A 20,337-nucleotide genomic window follows, 5' to 3' on the forward strand; every position below is an offset into this window, starting at 1 on the left:
GGAACCCACCCAGCCAGCCAGCCACCCTACTGAGTTCCTGCTCACCTGGTCATCATCACCTAGGCATATACCTTCATTGCTGTCCAAAACCCCCATCAGACAGATGGCTTCTGCAGCATTCTCAGCAAATAAACAAATCTGGCCTATTTCCGACTACGGATTGGAAAGCTTGACTGAAAAAAAAAAATGAAAAATAATATTTTGCTGGTTCATCATAAAAAAAGAACTATGAAAAATGACTTTCCCCAAGAAGCACAATTTTGCAAAACTTATGCAGCCAGGAGGAAAGTTTGAGACAGAATTTATTACAGGGATGGGACAAAATTTCTGAAGGAAATAGTAGGAATAGGGCAATTTGGAGAGAATACAAGGCCGGGTGAGGACAAATCTGCCCTTGCTTTTATAAGATTTTGAAGTGAACCATTGTCACCTGTGAGCACGTAGGCAATTCAGTGACAGTACATTTCTTTTCACTTTAAGTGTGCACAGCAGCTGAGCAAGATGTCCAGATAAAGTAATATTGGCACAGAGAGGTGGTCCTGACTATCTGTGGAAGGGCAGGCTGCATCTGAGCTTGACTGACTACAAGAACTGAATGGCAGCATTCTTAATTAGGGTGTCCTTGCTCCTCACTCGGAAAAGAATTAGGAAGGATTCTACTAAATTTCTAGAATGACTAATGGCATTCGCTCAGGCAGGGTGTCACTCAGCCAGGAGGCGGCAATGGTTTATGCACGGCCTGCCTTGGGCTGCAAATAATAAATTATATCTCGGTGGGTTTTAACGTTGCCTTGAAGAACATGGGTACAAAATACTGTTGCGGCTCACGTCTCTGAACTGGCAGGCAGAAGCGGCATCTGGGTGCTGAAGTACTAGCTGTCCTTCAAATACCTATTTGATGAGGCCCTTCCCAAAAGTGCAGCTCTGTACAAGGGCTGTGCGTCTCACCCGTGGGAGCGATGCACCGCCAAGTCACAGTCAGAGATGGGATCAGGCTAACAGGGAATGGTTTTGACTTCATGAACTCGCTCATAGATTTTCTAGGGGATACCTGGTGGAGAGGGGAGCATGTATACTTCTCTTACTGGAGTCTCTTTCTATGTTGGTCCACCCATAGCACTGGGTTTTTGGAGTCCCATCACAGCAAAGGGACCTTTCCATGTTTTCGAGAATTCTGCTGCGGGTCCAGCAACTCTAAATGAAAAGTAGATTCATAGATTTCATAGATTTCAGACATCAGGGCTGGAAGGGACCTCGGAAGATCATCAAGTCCAGCCCCCTGCCCCAGGGGCAGGAAGTCAGCTAGGGTCAAAGGATCCCAGCAAGATAGGTGTCCAAATGTTTCTTAAGAGTCCAGAGTAGGTGCTTGTTCACTACAGCATTTCTGCAAAAAGTAAAAAAGCCTTTAGATCTGCTTGGCATCGCTTGATGAGGCTAATGTACAAATTAGGAAGCATTAGGGAATGTCACATGATCTATATGAAGAGTTCCCACACTGGCCAAACGACTAAAGGTCTGTTATCGTGGTACTACAGATTGGCAGGGAACGTCTTGTCCTGTGCAGCAGTACAGCGTACAGTACCATGCATAAAAACCAGGCCATTCCTTGGGCAAAATAAACCTGCGAGGCTAATAGTACAAATCAAGTTTTTACAGTCCGCACCATCGCCACACACCTGTGAAATCCTCAATCTGATTCTGATCTTCCTGACCTCGGTGCCACTCCACTGACTGCAGTCCTGCTCATCAGTGGTGCTTGCGTGACATCAAAATTAATCCTCATGTGTGACTCTACAGAGCGAAGGGCTGTCCGGCTATTGTATCTGGAGGACACCATCTCATTTCCCCACCCTTCACAGCAGTCTGCCCATTCTGTATATTTAAGTGCGTGACTGAGATTAAGAATTTACCAGCGAGACCATAATCTCCCTCCCTTCCCACCCTCATTGCTTATCAAATGATGATATAAAGAGATTATGAAATACAGATTTGAAAAGCTCTGCCGAGGAATGATCCTGGCACCTAGTCCCTGTTGATACAATGACACACAGCGGGAAGCTTCCCTTACCTTTCCACACATAAGTGGACAGACATTATATACCTATTAAGTATCTCTGCGGTGACAGGCAGATATTGAGATTAAGGAGTTTCGGTTACCCATCCAAGTGCCCCATACTGCGAATGAGCTAAAAGGAATGACTCTAATCATTTAAGCTTGCAAAGGTTTCTCCAGCCCACAGCCACAATTCCCTTCCGATTTGTTTTCCGCCCCCCGTCTACAACCCTTACAGTGCAAGCAATAAAGACGGACGTCTTTATCACTTCCGATCATCATCTTAACATCTGTATCCTTCTCAGCAAGGACTATGGATTTTAGTGGCAGCAGGGGGAAAAGGAAAATAATTCCTATTACTGAGCGCTGGGGTCATGTGTCCACTGAAGAAGGCTGCTCTCATGTTTGAGATTTATATGGGAATTGGCCGTACAAATCACTATCATTAAGCAGAGAGGTATTTCACATTCCTAAATGGACAGGATTTAAAATGCCGAGGAACGCTGAGAACAGGCCACCCTCGACTGCGGAGAAGAAAATCCATCTGGTAAATTGGATGCATTTAATTCACATCATGTCTGCTGTTGTTGTTCTTAAAAAAAAAAAAAACAACAACAAAAAACACAGGCCCATATATTTTTACTCCCCTGGCTTCATGACATAAGCACTACCAACACCTTTGATTGGAAATGTCAAAGCAACCGTCTCTATTTTGTCAGGACGAGCTGTCACTTTCCTTGTAGCACTGGAAAGGCTCTGAATCAGGAGCAGAGCCACGCCACGGTATTTTGAGCAGGCTGGTATTCTCCTCAGCCGTACGCATATACATCATGTCCAATTTGTTAACTTTAGGAAAGCCAGCTGACCTGGTCCCAGTGAGCTGCCAGCAATCTGCTTCCAGATCTCGCCCAACACAGCATGCTAAAAATGGGAGTCTCTCACCTCCTACGAAGGAGGAGAGGTGGCTTCCTACTAAAAACTGGAAGAATCCCACTCTCGCGGAAATAGAAAGGGGCACGTATAGAGCGCAAGGCTAAGACTGAGCTTGTTGTGGGGGAAGAGCCAACAGAGCCTGTTTGGGACGTGAGTAGAGAATTAATTGAGAAAGACACAAGTTCTTGGAGGACGGGAGAGCCAGGAGCTCTCGAGTGTGGCTCAGTCAGGACTGTGTATAAAGTCGAAGTTTGAAGCCAAAATATTTATCTGTAAATTTCCACCTCGACTTGCACACCGTATCAGGCGTATCAATACTTTGCAAAAAAATATTGTGTTTCAAAGTTCGTTCGTCTTTGAAGCAGGCATGACGTGCGGTTGCACTAATTACATGCAACTCCTGATGTGAACTGCAACTGAAACTTCCGATGGTGAGGATCCCTACGACAATCAAATTCATCGTTTGGATGATTAGATGGAGCTGTTTGGGGCCAACGTATCTGATGATGAAGGCGACTGAGGGATTTTAAACTGTGCTCGGGAAATTGTTCATTGTATGTAACCCATGGCTTGTGGTAGTTAGCCTGGCCATCGTCAGAAACAATCGTGGCGGTGATTGCTCGTTCTGAATTCTTCCCGCTATGAGAGAATACTTACCGTACGTGCAATTTTTTTACAAATGGGTCGTTATGAAACATGGGTTGACTTGTACGCCGGATCGACGAATATCCTAACTTTTTTATCAAAAATATGGGGCTGACTTATACACAGTGTAGACTTATACACCATGAAATACAGTAGATTCACTGAGCCAACTTTACACCTATGATACCAGAGATTTTTTTTAATGAAGAATTTAACAAGGCTCCCTCATTTCAGACTATTCCTGCTTGGAAAGGATATGGCTGCTACTGTCCTGTCTCAGGCTGCTATTGAGAATATTAAATACCCACAAAAACCTCAATACAATGAAAAAAATAGGTCTTAATATAAAAGAGGCAAGACAAAAATGAGGGGCATGAAACAAATACAAACACATGCCTCTCCTGTCATTTCACGTCCTCTCTGCAGTGTGCGTCAGACCCGGCAATTTTCTGCAAATTCTAGGCTTTTCCTTTCAAAAATAAGTTTTAGGTCATAGCTACACCGCAGACTGCAGGCTAACTGCAGTACCCTTAGGTATCTATCTACGACACTGCACTCGGCAGGGTAGACAACCCCCTCATTTTATATAGCGAAGACAGCCCTTGTCAGAATGCAAACACATGTACGGCTGCACAATTAACCCAGTTTTGCAGACAGCTACCCACGAGCAAAACTAGGTAGAAGCAAAGGCAGGAAATTTCCCTTTTCTCAAGGAGGTCTCAACTTCAAAGTGCAATAATTAGGGCAATTTGAATGATCAAGTTATTAAATGCAGGAAATGTTTTAGTCTCTTTAAAACACACGGAGGAAATCAAAGCCCTAGAAACCTACATAAATGCAACTGGAAGCCTGCACATGTGTTGTGCCCTGCTTGTTCGGTAAATCACTTGCACTGGAAGTGATCCAATGAAGGATTTAACAGCAACTTAATTCAAATATTAAAAAGTAATCTTCAATACATTTTCAGTAACGAGAGCACCTGCAGGCCCCGAGTCAGACTATTACCCTAGTGCTTCAAGCGCTCCCCTGCGTTCAGTGAGGCACAGTCTCTGCTGCAGGAAGGTGGCACTAAGCAGACCAGGACAAGCAAAAATTGGGGGAAGAAAAGAGAAACAGAAAGGTGAAGTGATGCATCACTGATCACACAGCAGGGAAATGAATGCTCCCAAGTCCTAGCCCCATCCCTCACCCACCAAATTTCAATGCATCTTAGAGTAATATGTGCTACATGTTACTGTCTACTCTTTTTCCGGATAAAGTTATGTTGCAGTTTATGCTGTACAGTACACACCGAAAAACAGAAGAGAAACCCAATTCCCTGTCCAGTTACCAGGGCATCACCACTGAAACCAGTGGAGCGACAGTGGCGTCAACCTGAGTCAGCGCAGTAGTGAATGGGGCGTGGATGTTTAATGAAGCTGCCTTAATGAACATCGTTTTGTTTTGCTTCCCTTTCCTTTCACATTTAAAATCTTCATTTAAAAACCCACTGGAAGTATCAGCTTTGTGTGTGCGTGAGTCCTGTGAGTTTTAGGAAGAAAGTACTTTTGTGTGCTAAATTGTGAGCAGAGATGCATGAGAAGCGCTGGATTTAATTAGGTTGCTGTCAAAGCTGGCTGTGTGGGAAGACAGCAGGGATTTAGCAAAGGGCTATTTTTTTCAATGATTTTTATTACCTTTCCATTCTTGCCTCTGCTTTGAGAAAAACTTGTTAGATGCCTAGATTCTCTGCAGTGTTGCACCCAGCAGACGCTGGCACCTTGGTGCAAAGTGAGTGCAAAATGCCTCTGAATCAGCATGGGAGGGTTTTACAGCTGCCTGGGACACGTGGGAGGTGCAACATGTTGTGTGAAGCACTCAACTGTTCCATTACAATGCACGAGAGACCCCCTGATTGCAAAAAGAAGGGAGGAGGTTCAGTCAGTACTCTACCGCAGCTGCCATTAAGCGGTCTTCCAAATAAAAAGAATATGCCAATTATTATCTCATTGTGACATCGGTATTCTGACATCAGTCCCTACACCAATGACTCAGTATTTTATCTAACGAGCGTTCAGTATAAATTACACAGGGCTGGAAATTACAAGGTGTCTAAAATGCTCGTTCGGAGCCTATTGTGATACATAAGCCGCTGCTGGATACAGTCCCGAGGGCAAGATTTTTGAGCAGCCTAGGGATATAGACAGGTGATTTAATAAATCTTCAAAAGCGCTAAGCTGTGTAGCATCCTTTTGATTTTTTGTGGCAATTAGGTGCTTTTGAAAGTCCTATCGTCGTCCTAGGGTACCTAAATACCATTGAAAGTCTGACCCTTGGCCACCCTGGGCCTCAGGCCCCCATCTGTAAAAGGAGAAAATAGCACTTCCTCCTGTGCTATGAAGATGAATACATTAACGACTCTCGGGGTCTCAGGTACCAGTAGACAGAGAAACACAGGTTTGCCTCACAGAGCAGCTGTGAGATGAGACTGTTTGACAAAGTGCTATCCGCTTGAGAGCTGTTCAGAGAAGTGTTGATGGAACAGTTTCAGAATCAAAGTGTTGTGCAGGATGGTGCCAATTTGGATAAAATTCAGTCCCCTGGCTCTAGGGCCTAGGACAGCCTACCAGGGCTTCTAGGCTCCCAGCTCCTCAGACACCCAGAAGTCCTGAGGGGTTCTCCGGGCACCCCAAGCAGCCCGATTCCCTCCCCATGGGCACCTGAAGCTCCAGGTACCTAAGGGAATATTGGAAACATTTCTCAAGAAATCAGTTCTCAACCTGAAAGAAGACTTCTTCCCCCCAGATTTGTATTTCACAGAGAATTCCAGCCCAGACTGAAACCAGAACTGGAAATCTCGGCATCTTCCATGAAATGGAGTGATGATCCCTCACTTTGCTCTGGTTCTTGCATAAGGATTACTGCAATTTCTGCTGCGTGCCCTTTAAACGCTGCCTCCTCCTCTTAAATGCACACCAGTAAAAAAATATGCCAGACTGATAGCATGGCACTGGGGTTTCTCTTCCTTTTCTGCCACTGACCTGCTGAGTCATCTTGGGGAGCTCACTTCACTTCTCCCCACATCTGTTTTCCACATCAGTAGAATAGGAATAATGACGCTTACTCCTCACACCTTTGAGAGGTCTGGATAAAAAAAAAAATAAAATCAAAATCTTAATGTTTAGAAAATCCACTGATGCATGTCTGCTTTCCAACACTGGAAAACACATTGGCAAATACGTATTTTCTTGCTTGTACTTCTGAGAAAAGGAGACCTCAGAGGCGAAATCCTGGTGCTTCTGAAATCAGTGCGACTTTGCTTCTGTGAGGCCTAGGTTTCACCAATGTGTGTACAGCCCCTCTGTATACGAGTGCCTTGCAGAGGATCGGTTCTAACAGGAACCAGGTTAAGTTAGGACCTGAAACAAGGTTTGCCTGCCACTTGTGATGAATGGGATGCTTAACAAGGAGAGCACACAAAATTCAGCTCCAGATAATCAATCTCATGTAATAGGAAAGGGATAGGGCTGTGCAGAGGCCAGCTTCACAGTGTCTCCTCTTTGCTCACATAGACAATGGCGAGAAAAAAGGGACCGTCAATAAGTCTCCCCCAGTGATAACACTTTGCAGTCAAAAAAGAGTGGCTGGTGCTGGAGGCTGAGCCGTTTATGAGCTCCGGCAAAGCCATTCCCCAAGCCGGCATCTTGGCTGCTTTCTGGATTAAGAGTTTGACATACCAACCTTTTCGCTGTCCAACAGACTTAACAAACCGATGAGAAAGGAAAGGCTCTAGTCTTGCCTGGAGGGGTCACGGATGACTTTGTTACCTGCCTCTGCTGTGAAACTACCACGGGGCTTGGCAATAGGCAAATCTGTTTGCCTCCAGGAAGTCTGAGGCCTCCCTCTCACAGATTACAAAGTTAGGGTCATCGCCTTGGGTAGCCAAGGTCTCCATCTTTCCATTTCCCACTTGACCTTTGCACAGCCCACACTACCCCAGCCTCAGTCCGGAAAGGTTCAAATGTTAGTAGTTTCCTTTAGCAAGGGATGCTTTAAATTTTGCAGGGCAATTTTTCATCCAGGTTAAATAATTCCACTTGGCCATACCTGATGCAACAAGACTTGCAATATTCTGCAATGCACCAGCATTACTTGGTGCTATACTCATTGCACTCCTCTGGGGAGGCAGCATACAGATGACACCCAGGTTTTCCACAGCTACTCGACAGTCGAAGTGCTTCTTACGTCCTTTGTCATCTTCTCACCATGCTGCCCCTTCCTGTTATGAGCTGGCTTTAAGATGCCCCTCACGGTAATTTTTAGGGAAAAAATAATGGGTGGGATGTGGTTCACTCACTCACAGCGGTGTTACTAAGCAAACAGAGAGAGGACATGAAAGGGAATGAATCAGCCAGTGGAAACAGCAGAGGAGTTTTGACAGGGGGGATGCAATTAAACTGGATGGAAAATTCTGACAAAAAAATAAAAAATAAAAAAAATCAAAGTTTCCTTGAAAACTAGAAATGATGTTTTTTTCATACCCTCCCCACTCCTGCCTTCTGCCATTTCTGCAACTCGCTCTATTACCTTGCCAAAGTAGAAGTCAGCCAGGACATCAGCACTCATAGCATCCTTATTCTTGTAAAACATGCCATGGGCTCTTTAACAGTCAAAAGGCAGGCCCTTTCCTACAAGTTTCATTAAAAAAAAATGGCACCTTTGAGCAGCCTGGCACCCCCTTTGCTAGGAAGGACTTTGGCTCAATACCCATACTAAGGGAACAGTGCCAGCTACTGAATTACCACTCTGAATAGCGCCTTAGTTTATCTTGGCTCTCTCGTGCCAGGCGTGACCCCAGCTTCATTTGTGCACCATGGTGCATGGTCACAGCCTGAGGCAGGGCTGCACTTACTCAAAGCTTTTATCTTTACTGTTAATGCTTCTCATTTCCTTACTCCTTTGTACTTTTTATCCTCCAGCAAGGGGAGGGAGAAAGTCTCCCTGCTTTGTTGGAAAAGCATGGCCGTGATGGGATAGTAAGCTTGGAGTTACAGTTATGAATCCCTCAGTGACTTCCATGATTTTACCGGGTATCCCTCTCTCCATTACCTCCCACTGTGCTAATGGAACATGAGGGGAAGTACGTGGGACAGTGTCGTGAATTGATTGTGTTCAGTCATGTTACAATTAATGTGGAATGGTAGCACCGCACTTAGTGATAAGCACTTGGCAAGATGAGCATTACTTGCTGTCGCACTGGAAGTCAGGCGATTCATGGCTCTCCTCCTTTGCTCTTAAGATAAAAAGAAAAAAAGCAAACCCCCACACACATCCGTCTCCTATCATCGTTGGCTTCTCCTTCCTCACTCACAGTAATGCAATAGCTGGTTGCACAGACGCTGTTCCCAGTGCTAATTCAGTAAAGTGGAAAAAGTCCAAAGGGCTTCAGCCAATTCCAGGGAGGGGGAACGGGGCAGTCAGGGCTGATTTTCCAAATGGCCGAAATCCCAGTCCCACGTTTTGGATAACTCAGGGGACAGATGGCAGACTCTTACCTACTTGGGGAGGATTCAGGAAACACCTGCTGCTGAATGCCTTACCCAGGACATGAGGAAGCAGGAAAATCCAGCTCAGCTCAGCAGCTTTGCTCCTGTAGGCAGACGGTTCGTTTCACTGCTCCCAAGATGGCTTGCCAACTCAGACCTTGTATGCGTGCATGCTCATCTTTTCTTAATTGAGTTCCTAAATGCAGCATATGTGTGGGTTTAATGCTCATGAACGAAGCCAGATGGACAACCCGGGAGAATTAAACCCTCTAATTTAGCCACAGAGCAGGTATGGCACAGTGGCGGCAGTTCAAGTTTCCTTCCCATGATACAGTGCAACCTTGACCTGGTTCTGTAAAGAGAAGGGAGGTCAAGCTTTATGGGCCATGCAGCCCTCTCTGCTCTGCTGAGACAGCTAATCAATGCCAGGTGTAGTGACGATTTATAAGGAGATGGACACTGACCCACTGGAGTTGGAACAAGACCAAAAGCTACTTCACGCTGGCCAATAAACAGCCTGCATACAGCCATTTGCTGAATTACAGGGCTGGCATGGCTTTGAACAGAAAACCTGGTAGAGGAAAGCTCTCTATAACATTGCCAGTCATCTTTCACAGGCAGAGCCTTTTAATTTTGATTTCCCTTTTTTTGCTTTATGTCAAGGCCAAGCAAGGGTTTTGGACAATCCAAAAATCAATCTGAGCCTTTGAAGCAATAAGAGATGATGTGTCAATCCTTTTTTTTTTTTTTTTTTTAAATCCAGACACTTTCTCATAGATGAAAGAAGAAATCTTGCAAGCCAGGAAAGTAACGTTATGTATGTTCTCTGAGATAATGCATTTTAGCTCAGGAGGGAAGCACTCTCTCTCTTCCTGCCTGTAGGCTCATAGTTTTACTAAGCAGCCAGTATTGACTTTTTAAAAGGGCTGCCTAATTTTATGACCATCAAGACAATTTAAACCTATACAAACCATTAAAATAGAATGAGAGAAAAAGAAATCAAATGAACTTTCATAGATCAGTCCGCAATTACTCACTGAGAGGGGCCAGGAAAGAATTTCCCCTTCTATAAACATCTTTTCATAATTGGCTAGATACATTATATGTGGGGAAACAAACATGTGTTTGACTTCCATATGAACCATCAGGTCATGACTACTTCAGAGGAAGATACTGGAATCAATGAGCCAGCAGTTGTGGTAATTGGTACACACTTGACGTGCCTACACATGCATTTACACCAGCTTAAATTTACTGTGCAGTAAATTACTGCACAGTAAGCGGGAATAGGCCAGCATCTACACTTGCAGGCATTAAAGCACATTAACACTGTGTGCTTTAGTCCCAAGTCAGTCCCCACACACAGTGTTACTGCACAGCAAGGTGTCTACACGTGCATTACTGCACAGTAACTAATCAGGCATAAATTTGATATCTGCATGATGCAGGTATCTAATTTATGCACAAGTTGGTGTAAGTCACCATATTTACTGTGCAGTATGGGCATGCATGTGCAGATATGTGCCCATACTATGCAGTAATTTCAGTTACTGCACAGTAAATGTGTCCAGTGGACGCGTCTACACGTGCCCTTTAATGTGCATTAGCTTATTTTAATGCACATTAAAGCATCACAAAAAAACATGCTCTTTAGTTGATGCATATTTAAATAGGCCAATGTGCATTTTTCTAGTACCTCACAATGCTAGGTTTAATGCACATTACCTAAAGCACATTAATGAATGGGTAGATGCACCCACTCTGTTCTTACTGGCTGCAAAGGCTGCATGTGGCTGTAGGTCTTGCTAGTGGCCTTCTGAGTGAGAAGCTGAATTATCTGGGTGCAGGCTGCTCTCTCTGGTGGTTGATCCAACATCTATGGAACCCAGTGATAATGCTGCTATTGATTTTAATGGTAAAGAATTAGGCACTGTGTACACAGTAGTAGAGGGCAGGCTGCTTTGCTACAGGACAGTCCAGCTATATTTCTTCTTATTTTGAGTACAAGGAGGATTAGTAACAGATCTGAAGTGGGAGCTGCAAGATTTACCTGTTGAAAGTGACTCAGCACCACAAGTTTAACAGGTTCCAGAGAGATGAATTTTAATTCACCCACAGATGAACTTTAATCTCAGAAGGAGGGAGAATATTTCCAATGACAGCCACTTTTCTCCAATGCCAAGCCTGTGAGTCAGGGGCACCTGGCAGAGCAACGGATGTTGGGTGGAAGAGGACATTTATGCAGCATTGAGTATAATGCAGCTGTAATTTTCAAATACAATGAAGCAGGATAAACGAGAAGCAACACTCTGGGAAGAGAAGGAGCGCTCAGGGCTCACCGTACATGTTCTTTGGAAGCTGATGCCCAAATGTTGTTGCATGCAGCTCTCTCCCCATCACCTGGTCTTTCAGGATTGCACAAAGTTGAGCACAGACACCATGATGGTCCCTTCACTCCTGGGATCTGTAGGGTATGATTAGGTCCTTATTTCCTATAACTGACCCTTCTAAAGCATTAGCATATTCAGGACTTCTGCCTAGGCTGCACAGCATACCCATCCTGAGCAGGTGTAAGGCAGGCAGGGTATCCACATTTGAGATCTTCCTCTTCCTCAGAGATTACTTCCTCTGTAGATTGGCTCCAGTAGAGACCCAAGTCAGAGCAGCAAAGGAACTCAGTAAAAAAAATGTGGAAGCAAACAGGTTCTGTGTAGTCACCACAGAGAGAAAATAAATTGTTAAGTAATAGAGTGGAGAGGTTAAAGATTCAAACCAGAGCCAAAAATATTAGATTAATTGAGCTTCCTGAACGGGCTGCAATAAGTGCCCTCTTGTTGCATTCCTGGAATGGTCCATCCCAAGTGATTTACAGCCAACTATAGCAGGGGACCTGTTATATAATGAAAAGAGATCAGATTATAAGAATGGCTGCATCTCAGAACCTAGAGCAGGAAGCACCATTATATTCACTACTGCTGACAACTAGGATAAAGACCGTTTCAGCAGCAGTTAGGAAAGTAAAAGTTAAAAGACTGTATTTTGCTTTCAATTACACAGCTACAAATGGAGTTTCTCAGAATTTGCCTCACTGTGACTAAGAGGAGACTGGCACATATTCTATGGCAAAATCCTATCAAATGTTGTTCTTCCCAGATAAACACAACAACACAGGCAAAAATAAGAGGCTTGCCCCTGCGCCTTTGAAGACTTTCCAAGCAAGCAGAGAAGCAGCTCCACTTCTCCTTGTGAGACTCTAAATACAGCACGTAGGGGAAGAGCATTTCTTGTGGGACCCTGACTCAGCACTGCTTGTTCCAGACAAGTTAAATAAAGGAGGTAGCGCAAATTAACACCAATTAGTATTTGGAGAGCAGAGAGACTGCCGGCCCCTGGCGCACTGTATTTCTGAACATCCATTCATCAGAGGTGTTCTACATCCCTACGTTTCTTCTATTAACATGCAGAAGCTGCACCCATGTACGTGCCGCCCCAGTTAAGTGCATGCCCGCCCAAGGAAGATGGGTATAAAGTACAAACTCCCTTTTTTCTATTTGCTGCGGCCAGAGGGAATGAGGCTCTGACGAATTTGGCAAGGGAACAGATTCATGCATACCTATACACATGACGGAGCTCTAACATGTGCTTATTAGCATGCGTCGGAGCGGACTCAATTAATTGAGTCTGCTGCGAGTCTGCTAGAGCAGTGTTTCTCAACCTTTTAAGTAGCAAGTACTCCCTAACTTCTGAAAATTGTAATAAGTACCTCAACACTTAATTTTCCAGGGGATTTTACATTTACAGACTAATGTGCGCCATATGCCATAAGGAAGAAGGGCTGTGTATATAAGGCCGTGATATGACAGATGTCTGATCTGATGTGGGTAGGGTTGCCACCTTTTACACCAGGGGTGCACAACTCAAGTATGTACCTGGGCTAGAGGTGATGTAGGCCAAAGCTAGGAGGGCTGAACCCACTGCCGTGCAAAGCGCAGCACGGCAAATTATTACCGGGGAATTTAAAGCGCCACACAATACGCGGCGCATCAAATTTTTTGCCAAAGTTTTAAGAGGAAAAGAGGGCGAGAGAGAGTGTGTTGGGGTACCCATGTACCCCCTCCCTGTGTCTTGCATACCCCCAGGGGTACGCGTACCACAGGTTGAGAAACTATGTGCTAGAGCGCATTAATTAATGTGCTTCAACAGCCTCCACGTCACGTGTATTCAGCGTACTCATGTTTCAAAATGGCGGCAGGGGTGCTTTAAATAAAGCCCGTCGAACAAGCTTTAGTTAAAGCGCCCCACTGCCATTTTGAAGTGTGGGATGCTGAAAACACGTGACGCTGCGGGTGCTTTAATTAAAGTGTCCCTTCCTCCACCCCGGAGCACCTGTACAGACGCCCCTGGTTTTCGTGCTGTTTTACAGACATCTGTATGCTTCTCCCCCATGCACCCCCGGGTATTGTCTGCATAAGCCTTCCCCGAGTTCTCACAGGAATAGCTCTGTTTTCTTTTCAGAGGCTGTAAACTGTGCCTTTCTCCCCCAAGAATACATCTGATATTTCCAGATTCTATGGAGACACTGGAGTAAAAAACCCCAAACAAACCATCTGCTTGCAAAGCAGACACATAACGTACATCATCGTGGCACCTCTAAAGTCACCAACAACACCTCGGCAGACCTCTCAGAGGTTAGGTTTCCCCCCTTGAATCTGAATGAACCAGACTTCTGTTCCCAGAAAGTCTGCTCCAAGTGAAGAGAGAGTGAGACATACTGTTTCTGCAGCTCCGCGTCAGCCCGCGCGCAGCTAACTACGGGCTGAATCATAGCTACTTGCGCTTGCTGGGAGTATAAACATATCACCTAATGGGTCATCCTTCTCTGAAGGATGGATAGACAGGGAGGGACAGAACAAAATGTATTCATGTTGTTTTGGCATGATTTAATCTGACTAAAAGCAATAACTACAAAAGGAAGCACCAGCTGGCAGCACACAGTAACACCAGCCCACCTAGCTCAGCAGGACTTATTTTAATGGGCTTTTGTTCACTTTATCTTATAAGTTACTATATGGAAGACAGTTGTGTTTCAGTGTAGAGAGAGATTAAGTCATTTGTAGGTGTTTAAAGAGTTTGAGTGACAACTAAGTTCCCCCAAGACCAGGGGTGCTACTGCGGGCAGGCTCCAGAAGGTAACTTTTTAAAGAGCTGGTATGTGCCAGAAAGCTGCATGCAAGGAAGATGATGAACAGGAAGAGAGAGGGGCGAACATCCACGCACTGATAATGAACATGACAGGCTGCTTGAGAAGAGAGGCCGAGTGGCATCAGAGAACAGAAGCAAGAGGTGTGAGAGAACGTGACAAAGGATGATGCACTAAATTGGAAATTGCAAATGGAGAGATGGATTCCTGGGATTTCTCCAGCAAAAACAGGTTAAAAAAAAAAAGCAACTACTATAAGAAAAGAACTAACCTTCCAGAAAAAGTGCAAAGAGCCAGGTATATATAGCCCTGAGTGTTGGCAGTGAACTCTTGAGAAAGTCTGGCTCCATAATTCACTAGGACATGCCTAGAACTAGAATGAAGACACTAGGTCATGAAAGACACGGATGCTGGCTCGTGAGAGATCAGAGACTGAATTCTCTGCTCATGAGACTCTGCCGAAGCCAAAGGATGTCACCAACAGAAAGTCTGGGCTTAAGGCTTGTGTGGGACAGTCAGTCCTTGGGTGCTCCACAAATAATAGAGTTCACATCTCTGCCCCCTTGCCCCTCACCTCCAGAATGGTAGTATTTTCTAGATACTTATAGCCTGAGGACGGTCTCACGGTAAGTCAGGCTTAGTCAGAGGGAGTACCCTGCAAAAGCAGTGTCATTATTGAAGGGAAAAATGCGGAGCTCGACACTGCTTCAACTAAACCCGACAAACCCCACCCCATAACCTGTGGTACAACGACTGGACCTTCACTCGAGTCTCTGGCCTGGCCGGCTCAGAAAGCTCACGAAGGTTTTGAAAAACAAGGGCTCACCTTTGGGTTTGTAACTACTGCAGACACAACTCACCTAGCTCTGGTGGAAGTCCACACAGCTCCAGTCGCTCCTACTCAAAGCCAGTTACTACCGATCAGATGGACTGGGAATACCTAGTCAAGACTAGGGAAGTTATTTACATTGAAAAGAAAAAAAAGAGGTGGAGCAAAGCTAATTGGAATGAGGTTCGTTAGAACACAATGCAATTGAAATGCTGAAGTAACAGGTCCAATTCCCAGGGCACGAACACCAAACAGTAGAAAACATCTAGCCTGGCCTCGGACCCCATCTTACTAAATGATAGCAGTGATTCCAACCACATTATACAGCAGGGCTGAACTCTGGGCACAGCACAAATTTCACCATCCTGATCAACTTGACACAGACACATTTCCAACAATAGGATCCTTCCCACCGAACCACCTGTCCCACTTACAAAAACCAGCTACCCTGCAATTAACAGGAAACAAAACAGAAAAGATACTTATATAGGCAGTTTTAACAGACTGTGAAGAAATATAATTGCATGTTAGATATGCAGTCAGCAGGGGAAATTGCCGTAGCATGTTTCTGCTGTTCCCAAAGTTACTCTACAATATGACTGCAATGACTAATTACTTGAACTAGTTATCTCGAGTACCAGTACCAGTCTTAGCTGTAACAGCACAAAGTTCAGTTCAAGGCAATATACCCTTCTTCCCAAGCAAGTTTATAACCCGTGCTGAGTCCCATTCTAACAGTACCCACGTTAGCCAATTTAAACTTTGGGTAGGTCCACACTCCACCGCAGTCACTCTAATGACCCCGTGCCCCTGTGAAAAGCCAGACATGGCAGAGCAAAAGCAAGAAATGCCACAATAGAAAGAAAAAAAAAAACAACAAAGACTAATGAGAGCAAAAGCAGGCAGCAGGATAACAGCAGACAATCTGAAGCATGGGTCTCTGGTGGCTTCTGATCAGCAACAGCCAGACCCCTAAAGTGTGCAGGCATATTTTAAAGGATGGATTTGGCAGGAAGGTTTCCTTTTGAAACTGATCTTATGAAGAAAGGTTAAAGAAGCTTAATTTATTTTCTTCAGAACTTGGGAGGCTTAGAAGTGACATCTTTCATGTCACTTAAAGGCGATGGAAGTTGGAACCAAAGGCTCCATGGAGCCTCTGGCTACTGTAGGGGCTTGTAGCTTCAAGGGGAAACAAAAAGTTTGCAGGAGATTAAACTTATTTTTATTCATGCTCTCAAATCCGTGTGTCCAGGTTCCAGCTGGGGCTAGAAGGAGCAATGATGAAATACACATTTGGAGGGCGTCTCTGATTAAATTAGGAACTAATTTATGCCATTAGCCAAGCTGCTTCCGTGGCATTTTGTCTGGGAATCTCCAGGGACTGGTCAACTGACTCCCACGTGGGAGGGACAGGTTAACAAGATTAGTTTGCTCTCATTATTCTTCTGGAAAAGCGCAGTCTGATCATTATACGGCTTGTCCACGCAAGGAATTTGGCATGCGGTAAGTTAGGGTGTGAGCTTCCTGTGCACTAGCTGTTCCTCATAAACTCCCCATGTGCACACTCGTAGCACGTGGGAGCTTGCTTCACTTTGAAAGGAGAGCAAACTTGCTGACACTGGGTGCATCTACACATATGCTTTACTGCGGTGCTGACTAATTAGCTCTGCAGTAAGAAGTCACCATCTGCATGTGCACCTGCATTAGGGAGCAGTAAGTTAACTAACTTCGCTGTAGGGTAGTACTGTCCAGGACAAATACTATCCTACAGCAGAGTGGTTACATGCCCCAAAACGCACACGTAGATGGTGACCGGGGCTGGCTGGAGCACGAGGGCATTACAGTGTGAGGGTTGCCTCCTTGCTAGCCCACACTGTAGCACCCTCATGCTGCTCCACAGCATGTTGAGTCAGAGCAGAGCAGTCCCGAGCTGGCAGACTGATCCCCCAGGCCCTCATCCAGCCAGACTCAACATGCCCTGGCTCAACATGCTGCTGTCCTGGGCGCACGTGTAAATGCTATGCCTAGGAATAATAAACTCTGGTGCAGACTATGCCAGAGTTTATTTATTGTTATGTATTAATAGCACATGTAGATGTACCCACTAAGTGCACAGACAGGGCTTTAATTTACACCCAGGCTAATTGCCCAGTAAGTTCCCTGTGTAGATGAGCCTGTTGTAGACTTAAGAGCTTCTCCGTGAGGAATCAGTGAAGGTAGACAGAACAATATAACATTTTCACTCTGCTCTACTGCACAATAATCTCCCCATGCAGACAAGCCCTAGGCAGAGGGCAGCTGGCCCCACCTTGCACGAAGGCTCTCATGGTGGGCACCAAGACTGTTCACATGGGCAATCAGGATAGAACAGCTGTACATTCACATCCCAATTGACGGCAGACAACCTGCCCCACGTAGACAAGTCTGGAGCCACCCCTCTTCCTGCTCCAGCAATTGGTGCATCACTCGTGGCTGACAGCATGACTGTTCAACCTCCCTCCCCTTTTTTTTATTCCTTGACGTGTCTCAGCACCCTCCAAAAATAGCTTCACAAACTACTGTGGCTGGGTGGAAGTTGCAGGATTTTAGGTGGTTGTTGTAGCACTTTTTTTTAATAAGCACAAGAGGGAAATGCATCCAGCCTTACGGCTGTCTCCTACCACACGTGCCACTCTCTTTTAATGGTAGACATAGTTAGTCAGAATAAGACCCTCCGCAGCTCACCTTCCCTTGCCACTTGGAATGGAGCCATTGCTGCACTGATGGACAATGGTTCTGTCGGATGGGATCAAGTGGACGATGGAGACGGGCAGTAGGGACGGCCGTGCCGGCTGATACCACCTGCACAGTGTACCAGCCTACTGGGAGCACTTGCTGCCAAATGATCTGAAGCGTGATCCCCACGGCTCAGATATCCCAAGAGGAAAATCTCAATGGGTCTCTGAGCCTGCGATCTATGTAGGTTTAATTCATTAGTAGGATTTCTAATGGTGTTTGTCAGCTTTCCTAATTACCCTGAATGCCTCCAGCACTGCACCCTCATTTTTCACGTACATGTCCACCTTTTTTTTCTTCAAGAAAATTGAATTAAATGCAAACCCATGAGCAAAATCTTTACTCTAATGAAATTAATGGGAGTTTTACCACTGACGTTGAAACAGCAGGGATTTTACTCGCTGTTTATCTAGTGCATCCGTTCCCGCAGCATCAAAAGAGGCCGCATTAATAAGTGATGAGTTATATACACCCAGTGAGACTGGTGTTCCTTCCTCATCCAGTTTGTTTCTGATTCAATAGGCCCTTAAAACTGGTGCTTAAGTCATGGAGGGTTGATAGTACCCAGGCATGGGTGTAAGGCTGAACCAAAATGGGTTGATTCAGATAGTTTAAATTATACATACTTGGCTGAACCGGAGACTTTAAGCTATCAAATGGGATCACTTCTGAAGACTGTCCTGTAAGAAAAATCTCTCTGAATCCCTCACCCACTGGCTTGCAACTCATTTAGGAAAGTTCTGTTTAAACAACTGAACTTTGCCCTGAAATTGGAAAGTGGAAGGACTTGCAGCACAGAGCACACACAAAAAAAAAAAAATACCAGCCTTGAAGACTTTTCACTGCATACAAAATTAGTCCAGCATCTCCAAAAGCACAGCAATATACAGTTCCTGAAACACTTCTCTCCAACACACTGGCCTTGTCATTTAAACCTCCAGAAGGTCAAGAAACCTGGATGTGCAAATGGAAAAAAGTCACGCCAAGAAGCGGAGGCTGAGGGAAAGGTTTACATGCACTAATTCAGAGTATGGAGCAGCAGCCTCACTACATGGCATAACACTTAAAGGGGACCCAACTCCTTCCTTGTCTCTAGAACAGATTATGCTGCTCTGCTGGCCACAGCAATTACTGGATAATCTTTATTGTACCTGGTGTGGGGAATGAAATAATATCAGGTGCCAAGATACATTCTGTTTTTATAAGCAGCCCTATGATACAGATACATTAAAATCATTGCTGGCATTAAATGTGCAGTGATTTCCAGTGCCGAAAGCAATCAAAATTGTCGCAGTGACACAGTGGCTAAGCATCTATTCACAGCTGACTGCTTCAAGACCAAGTTCAAGGAGGGACTTAATACTGGTCAGATAATCTATACACTTGGCAGAATGAGCTGCCCCATGCCAATCCGTGCCTTTTGCAAGCTGTTAGTAAGCAGAAGAGACCCTGGGTCACCTCTCAGCCACTCTGCTAGAGTTCGCTTACTCCGCGATACATTAAAATCCAGTCTATCATCCCAATTATATTTTTGCAGGCACTTTTGCTTCTAATTGGTTGGTGTGCCCGGAAGGAAAGATGCCCACATATATCCCAGTTTCCCCTTCAAAGGACCTCTTTCTTTCCACACCACAAATACATTTCTAATAGAGGGAAGGAAAATCTCACATAAACAGAACCCCTGCTTGCTCCTCACAGAAGAGCCAATGCAATAAGCAAGACAGAATTGCAGCACTTCAGCAATAACCCGCTTTCCTTACACATTGAAATAAGCCTCTTGTTCTGCCAAGTCAGCAGCTGCCAGGCATGTAGGGGGATGGCTACCAACCCTTCTCATGCCTTCGGAAAGCAACATTTCCTTCCCCAGTCAGAGGCTGGTCTCAGATCGGTGGACTGGGGAGTATGGAGAGGCCCTGTCCTCTGCAAAACAGCATCTCCACAAGGGCCAAGGATCTAGGTAACAGAAGTTAGCAACCCAGCTCACCTCCCAGGCAGCAGCTTCCATAGAGGTGCACTGAGATGGCCCAGCCACCATGCCTCACGTGGGGTCTTTGGTCTGCTCTGCAGCTAAGAGACGTGCTGGTACAGCTCCGGGGCCAAGCGCTGCAGAAAGATCATGCCCCTGCAACCAACACAGCTAAGCTGGCAACTCCCTTGCTGCGGGGGCAGCTGTAATGACAGAAGAGGGCTTTTGCTAACTTAGCTTGTACCTTCGGGTGAAGGGCTAGACTGGAGGGGAAAAAATGCTTCATGCAGAGGGCACCTCTCCACATGGTGATGCCAGCACAGGCTTGTTAATGTAGACAAGCCAAGTGAAAGCAATAGGCAGCACACACAGCCTTGGCCTGCAAGGGAAAAGGGGATGTCTGCTAATGGG

At 45.3% G+C, this 20,337-nt stretch overlaps 1 protein-coding gene across 1 annotated transcript in view; it reads right to left on the reverse strand.

The window, feature by feature from the left end:
* Positions 1 to 20,007, reverse strand: part of MMP17 (matrix metallopeptidase 17) — an 87,472-nt gene extending 67,465 nt beyond the window's left edge. The window contains exon 1 of the mRNA XM_006017075.2: positions 19,945 to 20,007. Within this exon, the coding sequence (XP_006017137.1) occupies positions 19,945 to 19,995 (51 nt within the window). The 5' untranslated portion in view covers positions 19,996 to 20,007. The remainder of the gene's footprint in view (positions 1 to 19,944) is intronic.
* Between the last annotated feature and the right edge of the window lie 330 nt (positions 20,008 to 20,337).

Source organism: Alligator sinensis, unplaced genomic scaffold (assembly GCF_000455745.1).
Source record: "Alligator sinensis unplaced genomic scaffold, ASM45574v1 scaffold628_1, whole genome shotgun sequence".
Lineage (NCBI taxonomy): Eukaryota > Metazoa > Chordata > Crocodylia > Alligatoridae > Alligator > Alligator sinensis.